The 23,582-nt window shown below is 34.6% G+C and overlaps 1 protein-coding gene across 6 annotated transcripts in view; it reads right to left on the bottom strand.

The window, feature by feature from the left end:
- LOC110457203 overlaps nucleotides 1-23,099 on the bottom strand; it is a 75,973-nt gene extending 52,874 nt beyond the window's left edge. For all 6 annotated transcript variants that reach the window (XM_021508365.1, XM_021508369.1, XM_021508370.1 and 3 more), the window contains exons 1-6: nucleotides 22,872-23,099; nucleotides 12,892-13,041; nucleotides 4,576-4,676; nucleotides 1,946-2,011; nucleotides 1,667-1,751; nucleotides 502-918 (exon numbers count right to left, since the gene is read on the bottom strand). In XM_021508365.1, the coding sequence (XP_021364040.1) occupies nucleotides 502-918; nucleotides 1,667-1,751; nucleotides 1,946-2,011; nucleotides 4,576-4,676; nucleotides 12,892-12,963 (741 nt within the window). In that variant the 5' untranslated portion in view covers nucleotides 12,964-13,041; nucleotides 22,872-23,099. The remainder of the gene's footprint in view (nucleotides 1-501; nucleotides 919-1,666; nucleotides 1,752-1,945; nucleotides 2,012-4,575; nucleotides 4,677-12,891; nucleotides 13,042-22,871) is intronic.
- Between the last annotated feature and the right edge of the window lie 483 nt (nucleotides 23,100-23,582).

The following is a 23,582-nucleotide window of genomic DNA, read 5'->3' as shown; positions in this document are numbered from 1 at the left end:
AACTTGTCTCCTTACAATAGCGGGAAATCATTTGGTCTAAAACAAGGGAATCCACCTTTTAGGTATTCAAGTTTATCTTATGTAGAATTATGGATGTTTTTAATTAGGTTAAACAAGACATGTGATTTAACTGAGAAAACAGCAAGAAATTATGATGGTTTCTGATTTCTGCCATTTCGTTGTTCTAGCTGTCCTTAAGCCCTGAAGAAATACAAGTTTAAGTAACATTGAACTATCATGGTTTCATGCAGTCAGTTACCTTTCAGAAACAAAATGAAAATGGTAGGACCAAAAATGCATGTGCGCTCTTCCCAAACCTTTGCAGTATTATGCAAAGTGTGCATCATTTTAGGACTTGAACGGGAAAACAAAGATCAATTTAACAACCAATAAAGATGTAAATCAATCACATTGCCTAAACGGAATATCACATCATTTATCAACACTATCATATATAATTATGGATATCATTTTCTGTTCACTCCCTATCCATCCACTCACCTCAGACTCCGGTCTGTCCAGTAGTGTGGGACTTAGGACATGAATGTCGTCCATAGCGTCCAGAGGTAGCTGGTTGACCACCACTTTTGTCGCTGGGGGCATGTCTGTCACAAATTGTTGAGTAAAATCAGTACTTCCATTGAAAAAGCTTGCGGAGAGGTATTCACTGACGTAGTCTTTGTTAGACGGGAGGTCGTGTATGACAGGACCCCGCATAGAGGACCCTCCTGCCCTAGAAGAAGGGGTTTCAGTTCTAAAAAACTGATGCATCCCGTCAGCGGATGACAGTCGTGTGACTTTAGTCTGCTTCGCTTTGTCTTTGTTGTCCTTTGAAGACTGTCGAGCACTTCGTGGAGTTTTCATGATTTTCTGTTTGAAATCTTCAGCTTCCTTCATCTGGAAGGACTTACCAAAGCGCTGAAAATAAAAACAATAAGTTCTTAGATATTTATTCACTAATGTAAATTAGCATAAGCATGTTAAGGAAGCCCAGAATTTTACTCACTTCATTTAGATAAGATTAATTACTACAATTTCTTCAGACTAATGCTGGCATAATGGATATAAAATCCAATACTTCAGTTACCATTGATGATAAACATAAATCATAACAATAAATAAAAAATACATTCATAAAAGAGGTGTCTTTTTAATGCTTTGTTGTGATAAGAAAAATAGCAAAAGACATCTTTTTCTTAAAAACTGAAAATAATTAAAAACAAATATTATTGGATGCTAACTGAACATCCCTACTTGAAACATCATTTTTTCTTCACGTGCCCCCTGAGTTATACATCATGGGATAAACCCAAATCAACAAATTGGGAAACATATGTCTGAAATTTAATAGTTTTCAATGCAAAAAGCAAGTTACATACTTAATTAAGGTATCTATTTATCTAAATATGGAAGATTTTGTGACAACAAAAATACAATGATATCATTGTGGCCACTGCCCCTAACAATCACAGTCTTGTTATAGTTAATTGCATTTTCTCCTATAAAAACAGAAAGAAAAAACATTGTATTTAATTTTAGCAAACAAATTGATAATAAGGTTCTGAAACAATTTCAAGATGTAGGCATCAATATCAAGAAATTAAATCACTACTTATGGTATCTGAGTACTCCAAAAATACAATAAAATTGTATAAAATTGACTTACAGGTCTGGATGATAGGGTATGCCTATTTGCCATGAACCAGGAATGGACTTTCTGTAGAGATTCCCTCTGTTTTGCTGTGCGTAACCTAAAATTTATGAAATTATTAGTTCCTCTTTGGTAAATGTATTGTAAAGTAAAACAATGGTTTAAGATGACAGGAAAATCTCTTCAACCAAATCAGAAAGAGTTATGTCCCTTCGGTCTGATTTTCATTTTTAATATGCATTATGATTCTGAAAAATATAAATAGCATTTAAAATTGTGAGGACAAACACTTACTGTTTCACTTCTGACATCATTTTGACCAGGACATGGAAAAACTTAGTGTCTCTAGCAGCTTTTTCCCTGCAAAATGATAAACAACATATAACAAAAATGTATTTCTATATTTTTCCCTATTAAAATACCTCATCACAATTTCTGATGCATTAAAACATGTTTTACTGTGCTCAACAGATAATAAATCTTACTTTAAAGCCTTCTGAAATTAACATGTGATAACAACACTTTTGTTATAACACTTTTTTAAGTTGCATGTATATATCTATTTTTTTCCTACATGTATTTTGGCTTTATTTCACATTTTCTGTTCTCTTTCAAGTCTTCAAAGCCTGTTTTTGACAAGTTAAGTCAAGGGGGAAAAGACAGAAAACATCACAGGATATAATCTATCATATCATCTGCATATGGTTGTCAAATCCGCTTTTTGTCTTTAATGCCAGTTTATGTTAAAATTGTTCAAGTGTATATCAAAGACAGGTATATTCCTGGGTAAATACATTTTTATGTATCTAAATAAATATGTACCCCTGTTAAAACAGATCTAACATTTTCACTATGATTAATACAGCACTTCATGATCAATCCATAAGACTAGTAAATACATTGAAATCCCCAGCAGCTGATCAAGTAGCAGTACATTGATCAGTGCCCAAGTTGCTGGGGAATACATTTATTTCAAGTGTCTATATCCTTACTGACACTCTCAGAGAAATCTAATTCTCCACTGCCATTGATTACCGGTAGGCAGGAATTTCATTTATCACTGCGTAGGGTAGAAAGTTCCAACACTGTATACAGGTCACTGAGGTGTATCTCTAAATTCAGTAATTCCAATCAATTTGGCATTTTTCTTACCGAAGTTTGCTTATACATGTAAATACAAAAGAAATATTTTTGATACATTATTTTTTTTGCGAAAAAAAATTTGCTCATTAAGAATAAAATCCCCAAACCTCTTAATTTTAAAGCAGGGAGATTCTCCACTATGCCTCCAGTCATGATATCTGTTAATACTTTTCTGCAACAAATCTACTCCCTAGAAAGGCCTTATTTAGCTTTATTTGTCTTGAAATACATGCATGTACTTAGGAACACAGTTATGTATGGGTTTTTTTAATTTTTACTATGAATTTACCTTATAATTATTTTTTGTCAGCTATACATGTAGCTTAAATAGCAATATGCAGGTGTTACAGATATGCTGGCTTCTTAAGTGTTCATTTCTGACCAGAAATTAACTAATAAAGCCTACACCACTACTGGGAGTAATAGACTAGTCCAGATCAGTGTATAGGAATTAGATCAAGTCCAAAAAGAGGGGTCAGAGGATCTTTAACACCCCAGTGGATCACCATGAGTTGTACACAACCCCTCTCAAACATTCTTATCAATGAATACCAAATCACTCCAGCTGTGGCACAGATCTATGAAATGTCAGGTAAGCTTGGCTCAAAATTGAAAAAATAATATTATAAATCTACAAATCTTTAAAAAAAAAAATACAAAAAAAAATTGTAAAAAATCATATAAGAAATAACTAGAAATATCATGGTAAAACTTCAGTCCTAAATTTGCATTTTATTTTTATATAATTAGATTGATATCTTCCTTCTTAAAAATTTAACAACATCAATTATAATCTACTAAAAAAATAAAAATAAAAAATAAAAAAAATTGTCCATGTTTACCTTGAAATTTTCACAGGAAAAAGGTAAAAGTTCAGTGTTTTTTTGGGTTTCTTTTATTGGGGTGGGGGGTGGGGGGTTCCCAGGGTGCATGGCAGATTACTGTACATGCAACATCATTACATTCCACTCCATGTAAACCAAAATGAAGTTGACCAATCTTTGCTATAAGAATATAAGTCAGTGCCAATTCGATGTCAGGTGCTGAGATAAACACTGTTTAAATGAAGAGAATTAAATCACAGATGATAAGACGAGTGGGATTTGTCACAGTGATCAGTAGGGTTGTGATAGATCACGCTACACAAAAATGTCTGGCGCTACAATCCTACTTCTTCTGTCAGTCGGGTTAAGTTCAATCTTTAAAGCTCTAAAACCCTAATTATCTCTGTTTTATATAAATACTGTATTGATATCTTATGAAATGTGGTATTAATATCTAGCATGGAATTATTTGCAGTTTCAATAACAAGGGAATATCTCATTACATTAAATTCCATCCAGCTTATGTTCATCTTTGATTCAGACCAAAGTACACTGTATGGGTATAGTAAATACATGTACAGTGACCTGTCCATGTAAAGACCTCCCCAGATCGATACTCCCAGGAAAAAACTGACATCTCTTTAACACTACTGATCTTAGTTAGATATTTATTCAGATACATTTTTAAGGATGGAACATATAAAATTTAGTTACTGGTAATGATTTTTTTTTTGTGGTTAGTTCTTGCAAATAAGTCAGATAAAGGAAATTCACAAAAATAAATATCCACAAAAATAAAGTGATTTACAGTAATACCAGGGTAAGGGAGTACAATGTAGTTGGATACTTGTAGTGTGGGTTAAATACTTCCAAGCCAGGTCCTCTTGACTACAGCATCCTCAACAGGGGGCATTAATAATAACAGTAGATATGATTGCGGTCATATCAGTAACTTACAGGAGGTCACGAGCTTTCCCAGTCAAGTGGGCGAGTTTTAGGTCCCTATGATGCTCCTCTATGGCCCCGTACATGTCCTTGAACTCCTGGACACCCATCAACTGAAATGTACAACAAGAGAAAACAATAAACCGGAGTCGGACTGTTAAAGATGACCTGGACATTCAAATTCTAAATTAGTTCCACACAGTTCTGGGTTTTTATACCTAACCGAAACATGTAAATAAAGTTTCTAGACTATTTTTTGTTGTTTTTTTTAGTTTCTATTGTAGTCTTCTTTCTGTATCAACTTTGAGTTTGTTTTCTTTACGTGTGTTGACAACTTGACATAATGGTATATTTTGTCCATTTATGTTGACCGTGGTATATTTTGTTCATTATTTATGTTGACATTGTGGTATATTGTGTCCATTATTTATGTTGACATTATGGTATATTTTGTCCATTATGTTGACATTGTGGTATATTTTGTCCATTTATGTTGACATTGTGGTATATTTTGTCCATTATTTATGTTGACCCTGTGATACATTTTGTCCATTTATGTTGACATTGTGGTATATTTTGTCCATTTATGCTAACATTGTGGTATGCTTTGTCCTTGTGTGTTGACAACGTGATATATACTTTGTCATTTTGTGTTAGCACTGTGGCATACCTTTTCCCTACTTTAATTATTCAAGTCCTTGAAATGTAAATTTATGGATATACTATTGATGTCGCTTTCTCTTTTTTTCTTTTCAATTAAACATGTATCCATACAATTACTTTTAAAGATCTTTTATACCAGGAGGTCTATTGAAGGTATTTTGTTACCTATAGCAGTGTGCATATCTTTAATTACTGCATGGTTAAGCTTAGATCAGTAAGATAGATTCCATAAAATTTATTGTTTAAACAGGGTAAAATCTATTCAGATTTATATCTGTACGTGTATTGTACATGTACATATACTGATTAAGTTTGATATGTCTTAAAAGTCTGTTCTGGTTAAACATACAATGTCATATAATTTGGTAAAAAAGGAAAACCACTGTCAAAAGTTCTTTCACAAAACAAAACCTTGTAAATGAAACTGAATATGTCAGTAACACAACATAGTAGTAATTCTGTATGGTCTGTTTGGAAGTAAGGATCCCTGTCCCACTGCACTAGATACATGTAATTCTATTGTAGGTTTTCGTACCTACGTACAGTGAGTGGCCTCCCCTTAATCAGTGAGTGGCCTCCCCTTAATTATGTTTTGGTATACAATATGTATACTAGTAACTGTAGCGTAACATAGCAAGAGCGTTACTACCAGGTAGCACAGTTGGTTAGATCAAACATCGTAGGTAGGAGTGTTCTCAACATTAACCAGCTTCACAAGTTAAATAGGTGGAATACTTTTATTGCATGCGGACCGGTTTCCCCAGGGCAAAGATACAACAATTTTCAGCCCCTAAAGTACCCTCAAAGTGCATGGTACCTTGTACATGTGACGTTACATTGTTATCAAGTACGGTAACTCTAATTTCAAAGTTATTAATATAGAATATGATTGATAATGTTATCTGATAAGAAGAATTAATTTAAACATTATAATTAAATGCTGTGTTACAATTATCTGTTAAAAGTCCAATCCTATCTCATCTTGGCAGTCTGTTACCTCACTCTGATATCCCAATAGTTTGTAATAAATTAATCCCCTTTCTGATGAAAGTCAATTCAGTGACAGTATTATGATCAGAGGTATAGGGTTTGCAATTTTTAAAACTCAGAATAATCAAGTTTTAATAATCTCTGAATTACTAAAGGGTCATTTTTTTTTTTCATTTGGTGTGTTCACACATCTATAAAATGAACATTTAAAGTAAATGCTGATATATATATATAAGGTTATGACAGCTGTGTAGGTGATGTGTTTACCTTGCTGGTGGCATGGCTTGTATTTTATGTATTTAGCTGTTAAACATTAAAAATTCATTCAAATTGCAAGGACTGCCGTTACCATCAAACACATTCATTAGTCAAATATTGATTCAATATATGTATTGACATGATAAATATACAGAGAACTTTCTTCAGCACATACATGTATGCATAATTGTGTAGTAACGAACAGCTAATACATATGTACTTACAAAGGGAAACGAAAGAAAACATTATTCAACCAAGTATTGATATTTCAATTTAGAATCTTTCAGTTCAAAGAAAGAAATTTTATTATTGATTATTTATATAGTGTGTAACTTCAGAAATGTTTGTATAGGCAGTCATGTATAGACTGGGTTTATATACTTTACATATGATTTTGAATGCAGGCTTTACATAACCTGTAATAGACAAATCTAGATCTACCTACCCCCTCTATAGTAATACTTAGGGTACGATGTGATTATACACATAGAATATTATACCTATATCATTATCAGGTGACTGAATTTAAACTTCTTGACTTTTGCTGGAAAGAAAACAGTTTCAAGAACAACTGCAAGGTATAATGAAACTCAACACAGCTTGTTGACACCTGGCCGACATTTTAAATTGTGGGTAAAATACATTGTCAATGAATTCAGTGAGATATACAAACTGCAAGTCTAGAGTACCTTCAACATTTTATTTTATTTCAAGTTTTTGTAGAGTGGATCATAATTTTTAAATATCTAACACGTTTATTTTCATACTGATTATTATAGATTTTTTTATACTTTATAGATTTTTTTTCTAAGAAAATGAAGAAAATATACATATACATGTAAGAAACAGCAAAACAAGTGGCCTAAACTGCCGGTATGTTTAAGCATTTGAGCAATATATTCTTTTCAAAAGTATTATTTGATGAGTCATGGCAAGAGTGCAGGTGTTTATTTCTGAGAGAGTACAGGTAGGGTACCTAATAGTTTCCGTGTTATGAACCAGGGAGTAAGTGCTCAGGGGCAAGGCCAGACCCCTGCTGAGTCATGGTAGCATTAAGGTCATAGGAGTGTATTGATAAACGGAAATAGGAGTACATCCCTAGTTGAAAATCCAATGTAGGGAGACAGTATCACAATTTCCGCATATTCTAATGTTTAATATTAAACTGATGAATATTGTATGTTTAATTATTGACAGAACAGTGTGTTCTTTCAATATAAAAGTATTTGAAAGCAATCCAGGCATTAATTCAGTTGTTTTTTAATCAATGAGTCACATATGTGTCCATTTTTCTGTACTTCAGGAAACCGGCTACCTATTTCACTACTGTGAAGTTTTTCAAGAACGATAACTCTTACATGCAATTACTATGTGTATATCGTTTTATATAAAATGCCAATTTTTAATCGTTTATAGATAATTAATTTTACACAATTTTAGCATTTATGAAATTGATATACATTAATGCAATACTAATCTATGTCAGTATCATTTTTATTGACATTATTTTGCAATTATTGTGTGTTTCATATATTTTTCAAAATTCACTCCTTTTTACATAAATTTCCATTTAAAATCCTTACAAAATTCTGACAACCTATATTTTTTTTGTGGCAGAAAATGTTCTTTACTTCAAAGCAATATAACTACAAAATTTGAAGAAATTCTACTGGGAAATGGCGACACAATCCTATTACCTTAATGTATTTTCTTCTTCAAGCCTAATTATATATAATTGTTATAGGAAAGAGGGATTTCAACTGTTTCTATGTAATGACCAAGAGAGTAAGTATCCAGGGGTGGGGCTGGATATCAGAGCCAATAGTGGTCGCATGAACAAAGTTTTCTCTTTCTCTTCATGCCTAGCAATTGTGTATATAGTTATAGGGTGGGAATCTCAAGTGTTTCCATGTTACGACCCAGGGAGTTAATCATTAGGGTGCGGATAACATTGGACACCCAGGACAATCCTGTTAAGATAAATGTATGCATCTCTCTCAAATCCAACAACTGTTTATATGGTTATAAGGTGAGAGTTTCAAACTGTTTGCAAAATCCCCAGGCCAATACTATGGTACATGTTAGCATAGTGTATTCAACCTTTCATGCCAACTACATGTACATGAATCCCCTGGTGTAAGATTATGAAGCAAAAACACCCTTGATTCACATTTTTGACCCTACCCTTCTGGCCTCAGGAAATTAGTGTTTCAGACAAAATAAGGTAGCAGTCTGCATCGTTCAGCTCAGAAACAAGTTTAAAAATAAAATTGTATTATTTTGGTTCACTTTATACCACATGCCCCTGGCCCAAGGTCCGTCTCACAAACTTCATTTATATAAAAAATCAAGGACAAAGCCGAACACATGCATTTCAAACTTTCTGAGAAGTAAATGTATATTCATGCTTTTGCTTTTTGTACTTTCATTGGTTGAAATCTGAGAAAGTATCATTTAACGATAATTTGTCACTTGTGAAAAATTTCAATCCTTTTGATATTTCTCATCATTTGATGAATAATTGCCAATATTTCACTGGTAAAATTTAAAATTGATACACTTTGTTATGTATTTGTGTTGTTTTTTATATTGAAGAGAAATACAAAAAGTACTGTAGAGTGTGGTCAAAGTAAGAATTTGATCACACTCAGCCACGATTTAAGCTGTGACTTAAGGCTATATACAATCATTACCAGCGTATATGTAATGTTCAAAGCTTTCGTTACCAAATACAACTATTGTAGGTATAGTGAGACAGCTGGGTTTTAACGTCTATATAGGGTTCAGCTGTTTAGGTTGTACCTCAATACATGTACTACCGGTACATATTTAATGTAAGCGTTAAGGAAAATTTATCCATATGTTGATCAAACATGGCAATTGGTTGGCAATTCTTAACCTGATTTAAAGGTACAGCAATCCTTTAAAATTCAGTCAGCCGTTAAAATTCGATTTCACACATGTGTTGATTATTCCATAGTACCATTCCCTGTCAATTTCCAATTTAATTAAGCAACAACCACAGGAAATAAAATTCTTTGACTAGGGGCAACCTGTGTTGGACCTCAAAACAGGAATTAAAATAGCTTTATATATAGGACAACTTCGGGTAAAACTATCACATATTTTTGTCAGATTCAATGCTACACAAACAGCAGCTCTGTCCAACTTTTATGTACTACAGAGGGATGGTCTGTTCGATTTTTATGTACTACAGAGGGATGGTCTGTCAGAGTTTTATGTACTACAGAGGGATGGTCTGTTCGATTTTTATGTGCTTTAGAGGGATGGTCTGTCAGACTTCTATGTACGACGGAGGAATGGTCTGTCAGACTTCTATGTACTAAAGAGGGATGGTCTGTCAGTCTTTTATGTACTACAGAGGGATGGTCTGTCAGGCTTTTATGTACTACAGATGAATGGTCCGTCAGACTTTTATGTACAACAGAGGGATGGTCTGTCAGACTTTTATGCACTACAGAGGGATGGTCTGTCAGACTTTTATGTGCTTTAGAGGGATGGTCTGTCAGACATTTATGTGCTTTAGAGGGATGGTCTGTCAGAGTTTTATGTACTACAAAGGGATGGTCTGTCAGACTTTGATGTACTACAGAGGGATGCTTTGCCAGTGTTTTTAATTGCATGAGTCTGTACTTCAGGCCTGAGAAATTCTCATGATCAGTCCCCTCAAAGTTGCATGAAGAGTTCATCTTTGATGAGAATGACTGTGATTGAGGGGCCGAGATTCCTTTGTTTTGATACTATAATGGTAGTCTTAGAGCCTTAGTTTCCATTGTTTGCATTAAGAGGACTGAAGTATACCCTTTAACTCCAAAAATTTGACAATAATAATTATAATACACAACTTAAACAATTATTCAAAATTAAAGGGTGCAAAATAATTTTTGGGAGTTTAGGTTTTAAGTGACAAAGAATGTTTTCAAAGTATACCAGATACATGTATATTTAAAACTCTTCAAAGTTGATGTTTGAAACACTATACATGTACACCTGCGTGCTATCACATCTACATGTGTGTACATGTAAACGTAGGCAACAGATTATCAATTCTGCATAGATATGTAAGTACATGTACTGCATTTATCCTGCAATAAGACATGCATCCTTGATAACCATGGGTTACACTCACCTTCACTTTGCACCCCTAGAATATGTCATAGCAAAATTGAAGGCATGTTGCTAGCTATTTGATTAGTCTCAGGTAAAAAAGCCTGACCAATCACTAGGCTGATACCTGTCCTTTGAAGATTACAAAGGAGCGACGTCCGACTTCAAAGCCAGTAAGTTTTACCAGCTCCTACCAACGAAGCTTCAGTCAAATATCATGGCTCTATGCCAGTTCGTTCTTCAGAAGAAGTTGTTATAAGGAAAAATTGATGAACGAACAACGGATGCCGCACCATGACATATAAGCTCACTTTGGTGTACATCAAAGGATCAAACTAGTCTTCTTATCTCATCCACAAGGTGGCGCACACTGAGCCTTCAATTTTGCTATGACATATTCCAGGGGTGCAGAGAGCGCAAGTGAGGATAATTAACCCCTGGAGTATCGACGATGTACGACATGGGGACAAACACATTTATAAAGTCTGACTTAAACTAGAGAGTAATGGTTTATTGCAGGACATTGAAATATCATCTGTTAGTATTTCTACTGAACTGTATCTGACTAATGGGTGGGCTAGTCACCAGACATGGGCTTATTTCAGGATACATATGGTAATAATATAGAGGACATAAATGAGTTTTAAGTTTTAAATTATACAAAAACTATGAAATGAGATATGAGTAAAAGACTGTAAAATACTTATTGTTTTGCACTGTAAACAATATTGTATTTTGGTATTACAATGTGTGATTATTACAGTAAAATCTCATATCTCTCTTTAATATTTTTTATGAGCTGCCATATTTCCAAATTTGATCAAACCTCCCTAGACTTATTTAAAATTGTATGTAAGAATTAAACATACTCTATCTATATTGTTCTGCAAGAAAATACATATAAGAACTTAAGAAGTCACATCAATTATTCCCTGTATAGATTAAATATTTCAAATATTCTGTGGGTTTGTCTAACCGCGAAAGTCTATATATCAACACACATACAAACTACCCCTTTGATTAATGAACACTGCAAAGCATTTGGGTAAAGACATACTCTGCCGATGAACATTGCCCAGGAGTGTGTAGTGTTATTTTGATGGAAATTTTCTTACTTTTTAAATTAAACTGACCTTGTAAGACCTCTTTTTCAACTTTACTGATTTATTGTTTATATATATGTACATCAAGAAGACTGTTTACAGGCACATTAATACAGCATATAGAAAGAAAGTTTATGCATCAAAACTTTTGGCAAGAATGTAGTGTAAAATACATCTTTAGTGACTTTAAGCAAGAGAGGTGGCTGTCCAGTGTCCACACACAGAATTAACCTTTCATCTTGTACTTTTTAGTGCTATTTACATTGCACCAAGAACACTAACAAAACCTTGTCAATAGATTTACCTAGACATAGCTGGGCCTTTAAACTGGAAATCTGATTACTGATCTATAAATGACACGATTCTTTTACGGATTATGCTTGTAAAGCACATGGGTTTTATTTATTTATCTTTAGTATTTATCAGACTGTTAATCTAAAGCTATCAATAACTAAGTAATAAACAAAGGTTCCCAGCTGGCCAATCACAAGGAATCAGACTTAACAGTCGCAACCATTTTAGTGTTAATTACCTTTAAGGTTTACAAACATTATAAAGCCATTTTGACCTGGAAAATTAAACATAACACCATTTTCGCTATCAAGCTCACCAAACAAATAAATGGGGTGCTTAGCCAAGAATTAGAATTTGTTATTGTGAACATTGCAGAATATATAGTGCTCGTTATTATTCTTATTTATGTATATTGGAGGCGTAGTGGTTTAGTGGTCTAAGTGAATATTTATTGGCAAGCTACATGTATACAGATGAATTGATCTGATAGATTGTGAGTTTGAGGTTCAGAAATTGAGCACAAGTCATAACATATCTTCCTTTGTCTTTGTCACTGTCTAATAAATATATTTATATACAATGTCTACAGTTTAATACATTATAAAAGATCACTATTGTTTTCCCCTACATGTATTAATCATCTTGTCTTGATAAAGCAACAGGTTTTTAACTCATTCATCCCTGAAAATTTTATAATGAACTATTCCAACCCTAGAATTGGAAGAGTCCAAATGTGTCTTCAGGGGTGAATGAGTTAATTTCAGAAAAAAAATACTTTTCCAGATCGTTCACTATATGCATTGCTCTTATGTATTAAACTTTAAGGAAAATATGTTTTATAAGCTACAAGCACAGGAAACAAATACTACAGTTTATGATAAACAGCTCTTACCCGTGACTTTTTGAGATCCTTGAGTCCGGTCTCCAAGGTTCCCAGCTCTGTCTGCATTAGTAGGGTTCCCATTATGATGCACACCTGACTATGCACGACTAATGTACAACGCAGCGTATTCACTTATCCATCAAGTTTTGTCACATCAACCTGTCAAATCACAGAAATCAAATTATATTTTTTAATACCTGACATTGTACATGTGTTAATCAACTATTGTTGATGCCCCACCACCGTACTGTAAATAACTCAATTTTTGTGAAATCTTATTTTCACCATTGTGATTTAGATGATGTATTTCAAAGGATCTGAAAGTTAAATATTTTGATTTAAATGAATGCCACTATTTGTGAGACGCAAACTTCCATGCTTAACTTTCCTCATGAATTAATGTAAAAAATATATAAAAATTAATAGTGATGATTATATATTACTTTGTATCCATTTGGTCTAAACTGAGAAAAATAGGATGGTTTCGGTCTATCTGTTATATTTCCTGCTGATTACCAATGTTTCATACAGTATTTATGGTCACATACATTTTAGTTAAACATATGTGCATTCATCACTAATTAAAGAATTGAAGAAAAAAAATATTTGTGCATACTGTAAAATATGTACACTGCGATTTATGTGAATTAATTTCCTGGCAAATACAGTAGTGTGCAAATTGGTTTGGACACAATTTGTTCTAGTTAACAATATTAGATACTAATTAGGCACAAAAATATTTAAATATAAAATAAATGAAAATGAAAGATGGGAAATGTTAAATTTACTTACCATATACATTTAGTGTGACTCTTCGGAATTACGACTCATGTTATTATGTAAGTTTATAAATAAGTCAACAGGTGTTTATATTGTAAAATAAATAGAAACATATCGAAAGTCAATACCTCAATACAGGTGATTGAAGTTAAAGTTCAGATTCAATTTATATGGTATTTAATTACACTTAATTCTCCAACGAACTGAACATTTTTTTGTAGTAATCTATTAATCCCAAATACATGTAAATTATACTAATGAGCAGACCAACGTATGAGAGGGAAAGGTCATTCCTTGTATAGAAAAGAACTTCAGATTATTATCTGTGATTTAACTCCAGTTTTAAGCATCTTAAACAGTCAAACATTTTCACAGGTCTTTGTTATAATATACATACTAACAGTCAAAGAATTGTTACTGTTTGTAAACTTTGATATATTTTATTAGGAAGAGTATGACTGAATACTGATATTTTTCATGAGCACTAAGCACAAGATAGTGTATTGGTATATACTACAACACAAGTGAGTGTATTGGTATATACTACAACACAAGTGAGTGTATTGGTATATACTACAACACAAGTGAGTGTATTGGTATATACTACAACACAAGTGAGTGTATTGGTATATACTACAACACAAGTGAGTGTATTGGTATATACTACAACACAAGTGAGTGTATTGGTATATACTACAACACAAGTGAGTGTATTGGTATATACTACAACACAAGTGAGTGTATTGGTATATACTACAACACAAGTGAGTGTATTGGTATATACTACAACACAAGTGAGTGTATTGGTATATACTACAACACAAGTGAGTGTATTGGTATATACTACAACACAAGTGAGTGTATTGGTATATACTACAACACAAGTGAGTGTATTGGTATATACTACAACACAAGTGAGTGTATTGGTATATACTACAACACAAGTGAGTGTATTGGTATATACTACAACACAAGTGAGTGTATTGGTATATTCTGCAACACAAGTGAGTGTATTGGTATATTGGTATATTCTACAACACAAGTGAGTGTATTGGTATACTGGTATATTCTACGACATAAGTGAGTGTATTGGTATATTGGTATATTCTACAACATAAGTGAGTGTATTGGTATATTCTACAACACGAGGAAGTTTATTGGTATATTCTGCAACACAAGTGAGTGTATTGGTATATTGGTATATTCTACAACACAAGTGAGTATATTGGTATATTGGTATATTCTACAACATAAGTGAGTGTATTGGTATATTCTGCAATACAAGTGAGTGTATTGGCATATTCTGCAACACAAGTGAGTGTATTTGTATATTCTGCAACACAAGTGAGTGTATTGGTATATTGGTATATTCTACAACACAAGTGAGCGTATTGGTATATTCTGCAACACAAGTGAGTGTATTGGTATATTCTGCAACACATGTGAGTGTATTGATATATTCCACAACACAAGTGAGTGTATTGGTATATTGGTATATTGGTATATTCTGCAACATAAGTGAGTGTATTGGTATATTCTACAACACAAGTGAGTGTATTGGTATATTGGTATATTCTACAACATAAGTGAGTGTATTGGTATATTGGTATATTCTGCAACATAAGTGAGTGTATTGGTATATTCTTCAACACATGTGAGTGTATTGATATATTCCACAACAAAAGTGAGTGTATTGGTATATTGGTATAGTCTACAACACAAGTGAGTGTATTAGTATATTCTGCAACACAAGTGAGTGTATTGGTATATTCTGCAACACTAATGAGTGTATTGGTATATTCTGCAACACAAGTGAGTGTATTGGTATATTCTGCAACACAAGTGAGTGTATTTGTATATTCTGCAACACAAGTGAGTGAATTGATATATTCTGCAACACAAGTGAGTGTATTGGTATATTCTGCAACTCAAGTGAGTGTATTGTTATATTCTGCAACACAAGTGAGTGTATTTGTATATTCTGCAACACAAGTGAGTGTATTGGTATATTCCCCCCCACAAGTGAGTGTATTGGTATATTCTGCAACTCAAATGAGTGTATGTGTATATTCTGCAACACAAGTGAGTGGATTGGTATATTCTGCAACACAAGTGAGTGTACTGGTATATTCTGCAACTCAAGTGAGTGTATTGTTATATTCTGCAACCCAAGTGAGTGTATTTGTATATTCTGCAACACAAGTGAGTTAATTGATATATTCTGCAACACAAGTGAGTGTATTGGTATATTCTGCAACACAAATGAGTGTATGTGTATATTCTGCAACACAAGTGAGTGTATTGGTATATTGGTATATTCTACAACACAAGTGAGTGTATTGGTATATTCTGCAACACAAGTGAGTGTACTGGTATATTCTGCAACACAAGAGAGTGTATTGGTATATTCTGCAACACAAATGAGTGTATGTGTATATTCTGCAACACAAGTGAGTGGATTGGTATATTCTGCAACACAAGTGAGTGTATTTGTATATTCTGCAACACAAGTGAGTGTATTGGTATATTCCCAAACACAAGTGAGTGTATTGGTATATTCTGCAACACAAGTGAGTGTATTGATATATTCTACAACACAAGTGAGTGTATTGGTATATTGGTATATTGGTATAATCTGCAACATAAGTGAGTGTATTGGTATATTCTACAACACAAGTGAGTGTATTGGTATATTCTGCAACACAAGTGAGTGTATTGATATATTCTACAACACAAGTGAGGGTATTGGTATATTGGTATATTCTACAACACAAGTGAGTGTATTGGTAGATTGGTATACTCTACAACATAAGTGAGTGTATTGGTATATTGGTATATTCTACAACACAAGTGAGTGTATTGGTATATTATGCAACACAAGTGAGTTGGTATATTCTGCAACACAAGTGAGCGTATTGGTATATTGGTATATTGGTATAATCTGCAACATGAGTGAGTGTATTGGTATATTCTACACCACAAGTGAGTGTATTGGTATATTCCCAAACACAAGTGAGTGTATTGGTATATGCTGCAACATAAGTGAGTGTATTGGTTTATTCTACAACACAAGTGAGTGTATTGGTAGATTCGTATACTCTACAACATAAGTGAGTGTATTGGGATATTCTGCAACACAAGTGAGTGTATTGATATATTCTACAACACAAGTGAGTGTATTGTTATATTCGTGTATTGGTATATTCTGCAACACACGTGAGTGTATTGGTATATTCTGCAACATAAGTGAGTGTTTTGGTATATTCTACAACACAAGTGATTGTATTGGTATATTATACAACACAAGTGAGTGTATTGTTATATTCTGCAACACAAGTGATTGTATTGGTATATTATACAACACAAGTGAGTGTATTGTTATATTGTGCAACACAAGTGAGTGTATTGTTATATTCTGCAACACAAGTGAGTGTATTGTTATATTCTGCAACACAAGAGAGTGTATTGGTATATTGGTATATTGGTATAATCTGCAACATGAGTGAGTGTATTGGTATATTCTACACCACAAGTGAGTGTATTGGTATATTCCCAAACACAAGTGAGTGTATTGGTATATTCCCAAACACAAGTGAGTGTATTGGTATATACTACAACACAAGTGAGTGTATTAGTATATACTACAACACAAGTGAGTGTATTGGTATATTCTGCAACATAAGTGAGTGTTTTGGTATATTCTGCAACACAAGTGAGTGTATTGTTATATTCTGAAACATAAGTGAAATACTAGTATATACATTTGTATGTAAATATTCAATGGGAACACCACTAAGTTTTCTAGTATTTACATTAGATAAGTAAACAGTATTGCATGGAAAGAAGATGGGGAATCAACAGCATACTCTTTGGCTTCATATACATGCACTTACTAATGCTATGTTCGACAAGAAGGCTTCACACCGTTTTTGAATCAGTTCCGCAGTGCATGTCTACCATTGGTTTTATTATCTAGTAAGACTGTCTTACAAATTGTAATCAAATGATGAATGAGTATATTTTAATCAACCACCCTCACAAACCTTCCCCAGTAGCAATATCCTTTATTTGACTTCTACTATTTAATCTAAACCAAAAATGGTGTCAAACTCAACAAACCCTCATCTATTTATTATACAGGTACAGTATATCTTACCAATAAATAATTTGTGCTTTATATTTTTGAGTAAATAAGTAAAGTCAAAATAAAAGGTGAAACTCACAAAAATCAGATTTGTTTTCAGTTTGTTTTGGCTACATTTTACTGTTAGACCCCCAAATGAACATCAATTTAAGTGTCATGCTGAATCAGTGGCAAGGCTTCACATATCTTACCTAAAAACTGAAACCTCACAATATGTTAAGTCCAAAAGAGATGAAAACCTTCATAATATTAAACATACTTATTTTCATTTTCACTATATCAATGTTAGACCCACTATGAACCTCCATATAAAAAATCAGTCAGCTAGCAGCACACAATCTGAATCAATGGACAACCCTACCCTGTAAACCTTAACCTACAAATGTACATCAGTACCTGGCCTAGTCAATCACACCAGCAAAGCTCTCTATTCTTTAATCAGGCAAGTTCAAAACTGATATACCCACAATCTGTAGACCACTTTTGTCAATAAGCTACCAAACCATGCACCCAGGCTTTATAACATCAAACCAAAAGCAAATAAGTATCTAGCCATCTAGACCCTTAACAAAACTCCCTTCTGTTACCCATCCTCTTCAGACCCTTTTTCCTACCATCATGCAGACACCCCATCAATCACCCTCAGAAAGGCTTTGAGTTCAGTGAGGTAGTCCTCTAAAGTTGGCATCAGATTCACTCTATCACAAGGAGGCAAACTCTAGTACATGCAATATTACAATCATTACACACACATGGTACATCCTTCATAACCTCAGCTGTCAATATGATGCTAAAATAACTAAGATTTAACTTCAAGTATGAGCTTCATGGATACCCCCACTCTCCACTTGTCTGTTCCTATATGAATAGTAATTGTACTCAAGGTCAAGGTCAAAACATTGGGTGTTGGCCTGATATCATGACAGGACACACAGCCTGACCATTATGTACACTATATTTAAAATTTGAGGTCATAATGAGGTTCCAATAAACCAACTTTAGTATTGTAACATATTGCTTGACTCTAGAGTACCCTGATCACCTCAAGTCTGAAGTCCATACATAAAACAGTTATCCGGTAAGCCAAGATATAATTCAGAATCTGTTTTACACTTTGTTTAAGTACTTGAGGTAAAGGTCGAATAGAGGTCACAAAGACCTCATTTTAGGATGTAACACTTTGCCTATACCTTTGACAAAGTTTGATGCTTGTTTTCGAAATTGTGCCTGTGATATGTACTGGTCAGCAGTCAGCACGAGGACATTGGGATGCATGCACACACAGACAGATGACCCCTGAAATGAATGCGATATACCCTGATTCAGAGGAATTGGAGGTAAAATCAAATATAATCTGTCGTGTCTTTTCTAGACTCTTTTCCCTCTCTTTAGCCATGCCCACTCCCTGGAAGTCCCCCTTCTCTGACTATAACCAATTCCATCTTGCTGCCATCAACCAACTGTCACAATACACCCTATATTCCTGCCAGTCACTCCTACTCACTAAAGATGTCCCCTCATTTCATCCAATTCAATCTTGTCACTCTCTTCCCTATAGCTATAACCCCTTACCTCACGCATTCACAAACATTCTCTTGACTCAACTTTTATCGATCACTCCTTAATATACTTCATTGACTCCTCCCTCCTTTCATTCACCCTTTTGAGACCACCCTCTTGCATTTGCCATCCACCCTCTTGAGACTTCCCCTCCTGTTATCTTCCCTCTTCAGGCTACCCTTGTGCCATACACCTGCTCGGGACCCCTTCATGGTTTTCACCAGGCCCAATCTCCCAGGCACAGTGCTAGCATTATTTGTCCAGCAATCAGCTCTTGTCAATCAATGAAAATGACTGAATTAATGCAACAGGAAGCTCTATAAAACCTATGATACCTCTTCATCAACCAATTCTCTATATTCTTTCTTCAAGCCGCCGAGATCCCCAGCTCTTTCCCTCTTCCTCCTCTGTCCCTCCTCTTCCTCAGTCCCTTTTTTCTCCTTCTCTCCAATCTACTAGCAATACCCCAACNCCCCCCCCCCCCCCCCCCCCATCTGGGCCCTCTGTCTCTTTAATTATCCTCTTCTATATGGATCAAACATAAAAAGGTACATAAACTTGAGTTATTAAATAATTATGTATACATTAAATGGTGTATGTACCATGATAGTCAACTTCATATATATAATATACATATTGTGCTTAGATGTATATATAGTTAAACTCATTTCTTAACATTGGATTGATTCTACCATTTACGGTATATCAGGTTACTATCCACCCACAGCCTAAACCTACTCCAGGTCTGCTTAGCGTATATACCTTGACCCAAACAATGAGCTGCATTCATTATCCACCATACACCCTCTGATATTGTCTATTGTTAGACTGTCGACAGAACGGTTTTAATCAGAGGATATCGGTTTTGAACGTCTGCTGGCCAGCGCTTGGCATATACTTCTGATACAAACACACTCCACTTCACACCACCTGTGCGACATGCAGGGGATCTAGAATTCATTATTCAATAGCAGGCCTACTTTAAATGCATCATAAATCTTAAGTACTTTTAATGAAACAGCCTTTCAAGTGAAAATAAAAACACCTTATTACCTTCAAATTCAAAATTTGTTTATCCACTGTAAATTGTTAACCAATATCCATATACTGCAGTAACATGCCATTAACTGCCGATTACATTCACTTTATCATCTTTTTTCTCCCACAATCACTATTTGTTTCCTTACTCCTGACTCATTTGATTAACCTACTGGAAGTTGGTATACACTTTTGGTTACCTACTAGTGGATAACACCATGGACTTTATGCCATTGGTCAATCTTCTAATTATGACATCATGTAACATAACAATGCTTTGCGACGCATGTCATATTCCATATAGTCATTTGCATCATAATTTCAAATTTCAAATTTCTACTGCCACTGTATACATAATTGTATACTTCCCTGGAGCACAGGGACATGTTACCTTATAAACTGTAGAGGGACTTGGCCAGGTGACTGCACTGACCAGGTAGTTCAATCATTTGGTGAGAATATCCATCTAGATTTCAGGGGGCCTGGTTAGAATACATGTACCTGTCTGGTCTTATCACATTTTCCCTTTTCTGTTACAGTGGTGCTTGTGACTTACCCTTAAGTTTCGAATACTGAGGATACTCTCAGCAAGAGGATATATATAAGCCATCCGGTGGGGGTATAAGAGTTGTTTTCAGGGACAAAGACAAGAAACGGAGGTAGGAGTGTTGTGAAACTGGACTGGGTCACTCACCAGAGACATCAGGTTCGAAACCAGATCTAACCCTAATGCAGTATCTATCTCCTGTTACAGTGGTGTCCTGAATATGCAATCCATGTTTCAAGCACTAAGTGTGCTCTTGGCAACGAGTTATGTACCGTAACCTGGGCTGTAAATAGTATTGTTTTAGGGTACGTAGAAAGACATATGAAAAGGAGGAAGAAGCGAAGCCGGATGACCATCCGTGACTGGCAGGTTGCTCAGTTAGTGACAGCATACCAGTAGAGTTTGGAGCTATATTTTAGGTCCTGGGTTTGAATCCCAGTCTGGCCCTGTTGTTTTTTCCCTCTCATGTTACTGTGGTGCCTGTAACCAACCCTTGATTAAAGTACTGCATATGTGCATGGAAAAAAGGACACCCAGTGAACTTAGTTGGTTTGTAAATAGGGGAATGTTTTCTAGGGCAAAGACTTAAAAAGAAGAGAGGTGATAGTGTGTAGTGAGGCTAGGCTTAGTGACTGTCATTGACAAGGTACTTATCCACTGGTTAGACCGTCCATCTAGAGTTTGCCTGGATCCCTGGTTTTAAATCTCAGCAATCCTGCCCCTTTGCAGTTTCCCTTCCCTGTTGTAACGCTAAGTAAAAAGGTCTCATGGCACATCCCCTAGCCCTATGCAATGGACTCAGAAGTATTAAAGCCTTTAATTTGATTACAGAAACTTATCAATTGCATAAGTCAAAATATCATCAAAATTCTGTACTATTAACATTGTCACTTTCATGAAATATATGTTTTAAAATATTTTTTCTATAAAAGTGTTCCACATGAATCACATTCTCACAATTGATAAATGAATTTTACCAAATATTGTAGTTGTTCGGCATTGGTGAGTACAGTATATTTGAAAACAGAAAAACAGTAAACAAACTTGAACAACAAAAGCTGCAGGGATCAAACCTCTGATATATATATTTTCATATATATTTATTACACTGGCAATCATATGTACGCTGTACTTCATTAACATGATGCTATATATATAAGACATGCACAGTATCAAAATGAAAGATGAACATTATAGTCCCAGTTTCCTCTGGCCCGGATACCAAAATTAGGCATTTGACAGATAGACTTATAATCTGCCAATACCACACATCTATCTGTCAAAATGTCTAAGTCGGGTGTCTAGGCTAGAGATCTAAAATGAATATACTGCAATAAGGAAAGTTTATCGTTCATGTAACTCTAAGCCATAACATATACATAGGGATATAAATACACTATGTTGAACACATGCAGTACTGCCCCTATACTCTTATAACATAAGAGGCTACTGGTCAGCCTTTTTTCTATCAGATATGATTTTGCTGACTGCGCCTGTCAGAAGTTACTCACTGTGTAAACCTCTAACACCAATACTTTACACTCTTGGGGTTAGATGGGGGAAATGAAGTTATTAATTAATGCGGGTTGAACTCGGACTGTGCAATTTAGAACTTTATATATATCCTTTTCTGAAATCATCGATCCACTAATAAGCCTTTTTACAGCACATGGGTGTCTCTGTACTGTAATATACCAAATAAGTAGATATATTATGTATTGTATATATATATTTAACTATTTGAAAAGATATAATTGTACATGCGGTATTTTAATGGAACCAAATTATACAGTTATCGATATGGCAATACTCATTATATATCGTTAAGAGGGTCGACGTTCCTAAACTGACCCACACCTGTACGATAAACAATAATTAGTCACGATCAGCTGCATATGTGACTGATTGATCTCGACTCACCGTAAACACATGGTCTGGAACAAGTGCCCGTCGGCACGGCTGGCACTCAGCAGTGTAAATCCTGTCTGGACATCAAAAACTGTACATATCCCTGTAACAATTTAATTGTGTAATCCTGTTCACTTCAAAATCCTCTAAACCTCGGGTACTATCCCCGACACACAGCTGTTTGCTTGGACACCTTTCTATGTGGGGAAGTGTAACTAACTTGACAACTGTACGCTTCATCACGTGACTTTTGTTGACTACTGTTCGGAACTACTCGGATATATAGTTATTTTGGCGCGAAATTATTTTAAGTAAGTGTGTTATCATCGTTTTTAGTTCAAAAGTAGAGATTTATTTAATAAGCCAACGCTTGCAATTGTAACAAACATGAAATATTAGAGTGATTGGAAAACAATCTTAGAGTTTTAAAAAAGTTTCAAAACTTAACAAGAGTTTATATTGTAATATGTACATTGTACGTCTCTGGTCGCAGAGACCAGAGACGTTTATATGTGTCTGCAGAGACGTAACATGTACAAGTAATGGTTAGTGTGATCCCAGAGGCGTAGCTAACCCTTGTTCGGAGTGGATTCATTTAGGAGCAGGTCCAGTGGACGGCCTTAATAGCTGAGGGGGACAAGGGGGTAGTACAACGAACATTTTTTTGTGATTTTTTCCCTGTTTAAAAATTGATGGATTCATATACATAGGCAGCTACGCGCC

This window comes from Mizuhopecten yessoensis, unplaced genomic scaffold (genome assembly GCF_002113885.1).
Source record: "Mizuhopecten yessoensis strain PY_sf001 unplaced genomic scaffold, ASM211388v2 scaffold9049, whole genome shotgun sequence".
Taxonomy (NCBI): domain Eukaryota; kingdom Metazoa; phylum Mollusca; class Bivalvia; order Pectinida; family Pectinidae; genus Mizuhopecten; species Mizuhopecten yessoensis.
This window is presented reverse-complemented; position numbering and strand designations above follow the sequence as displayed.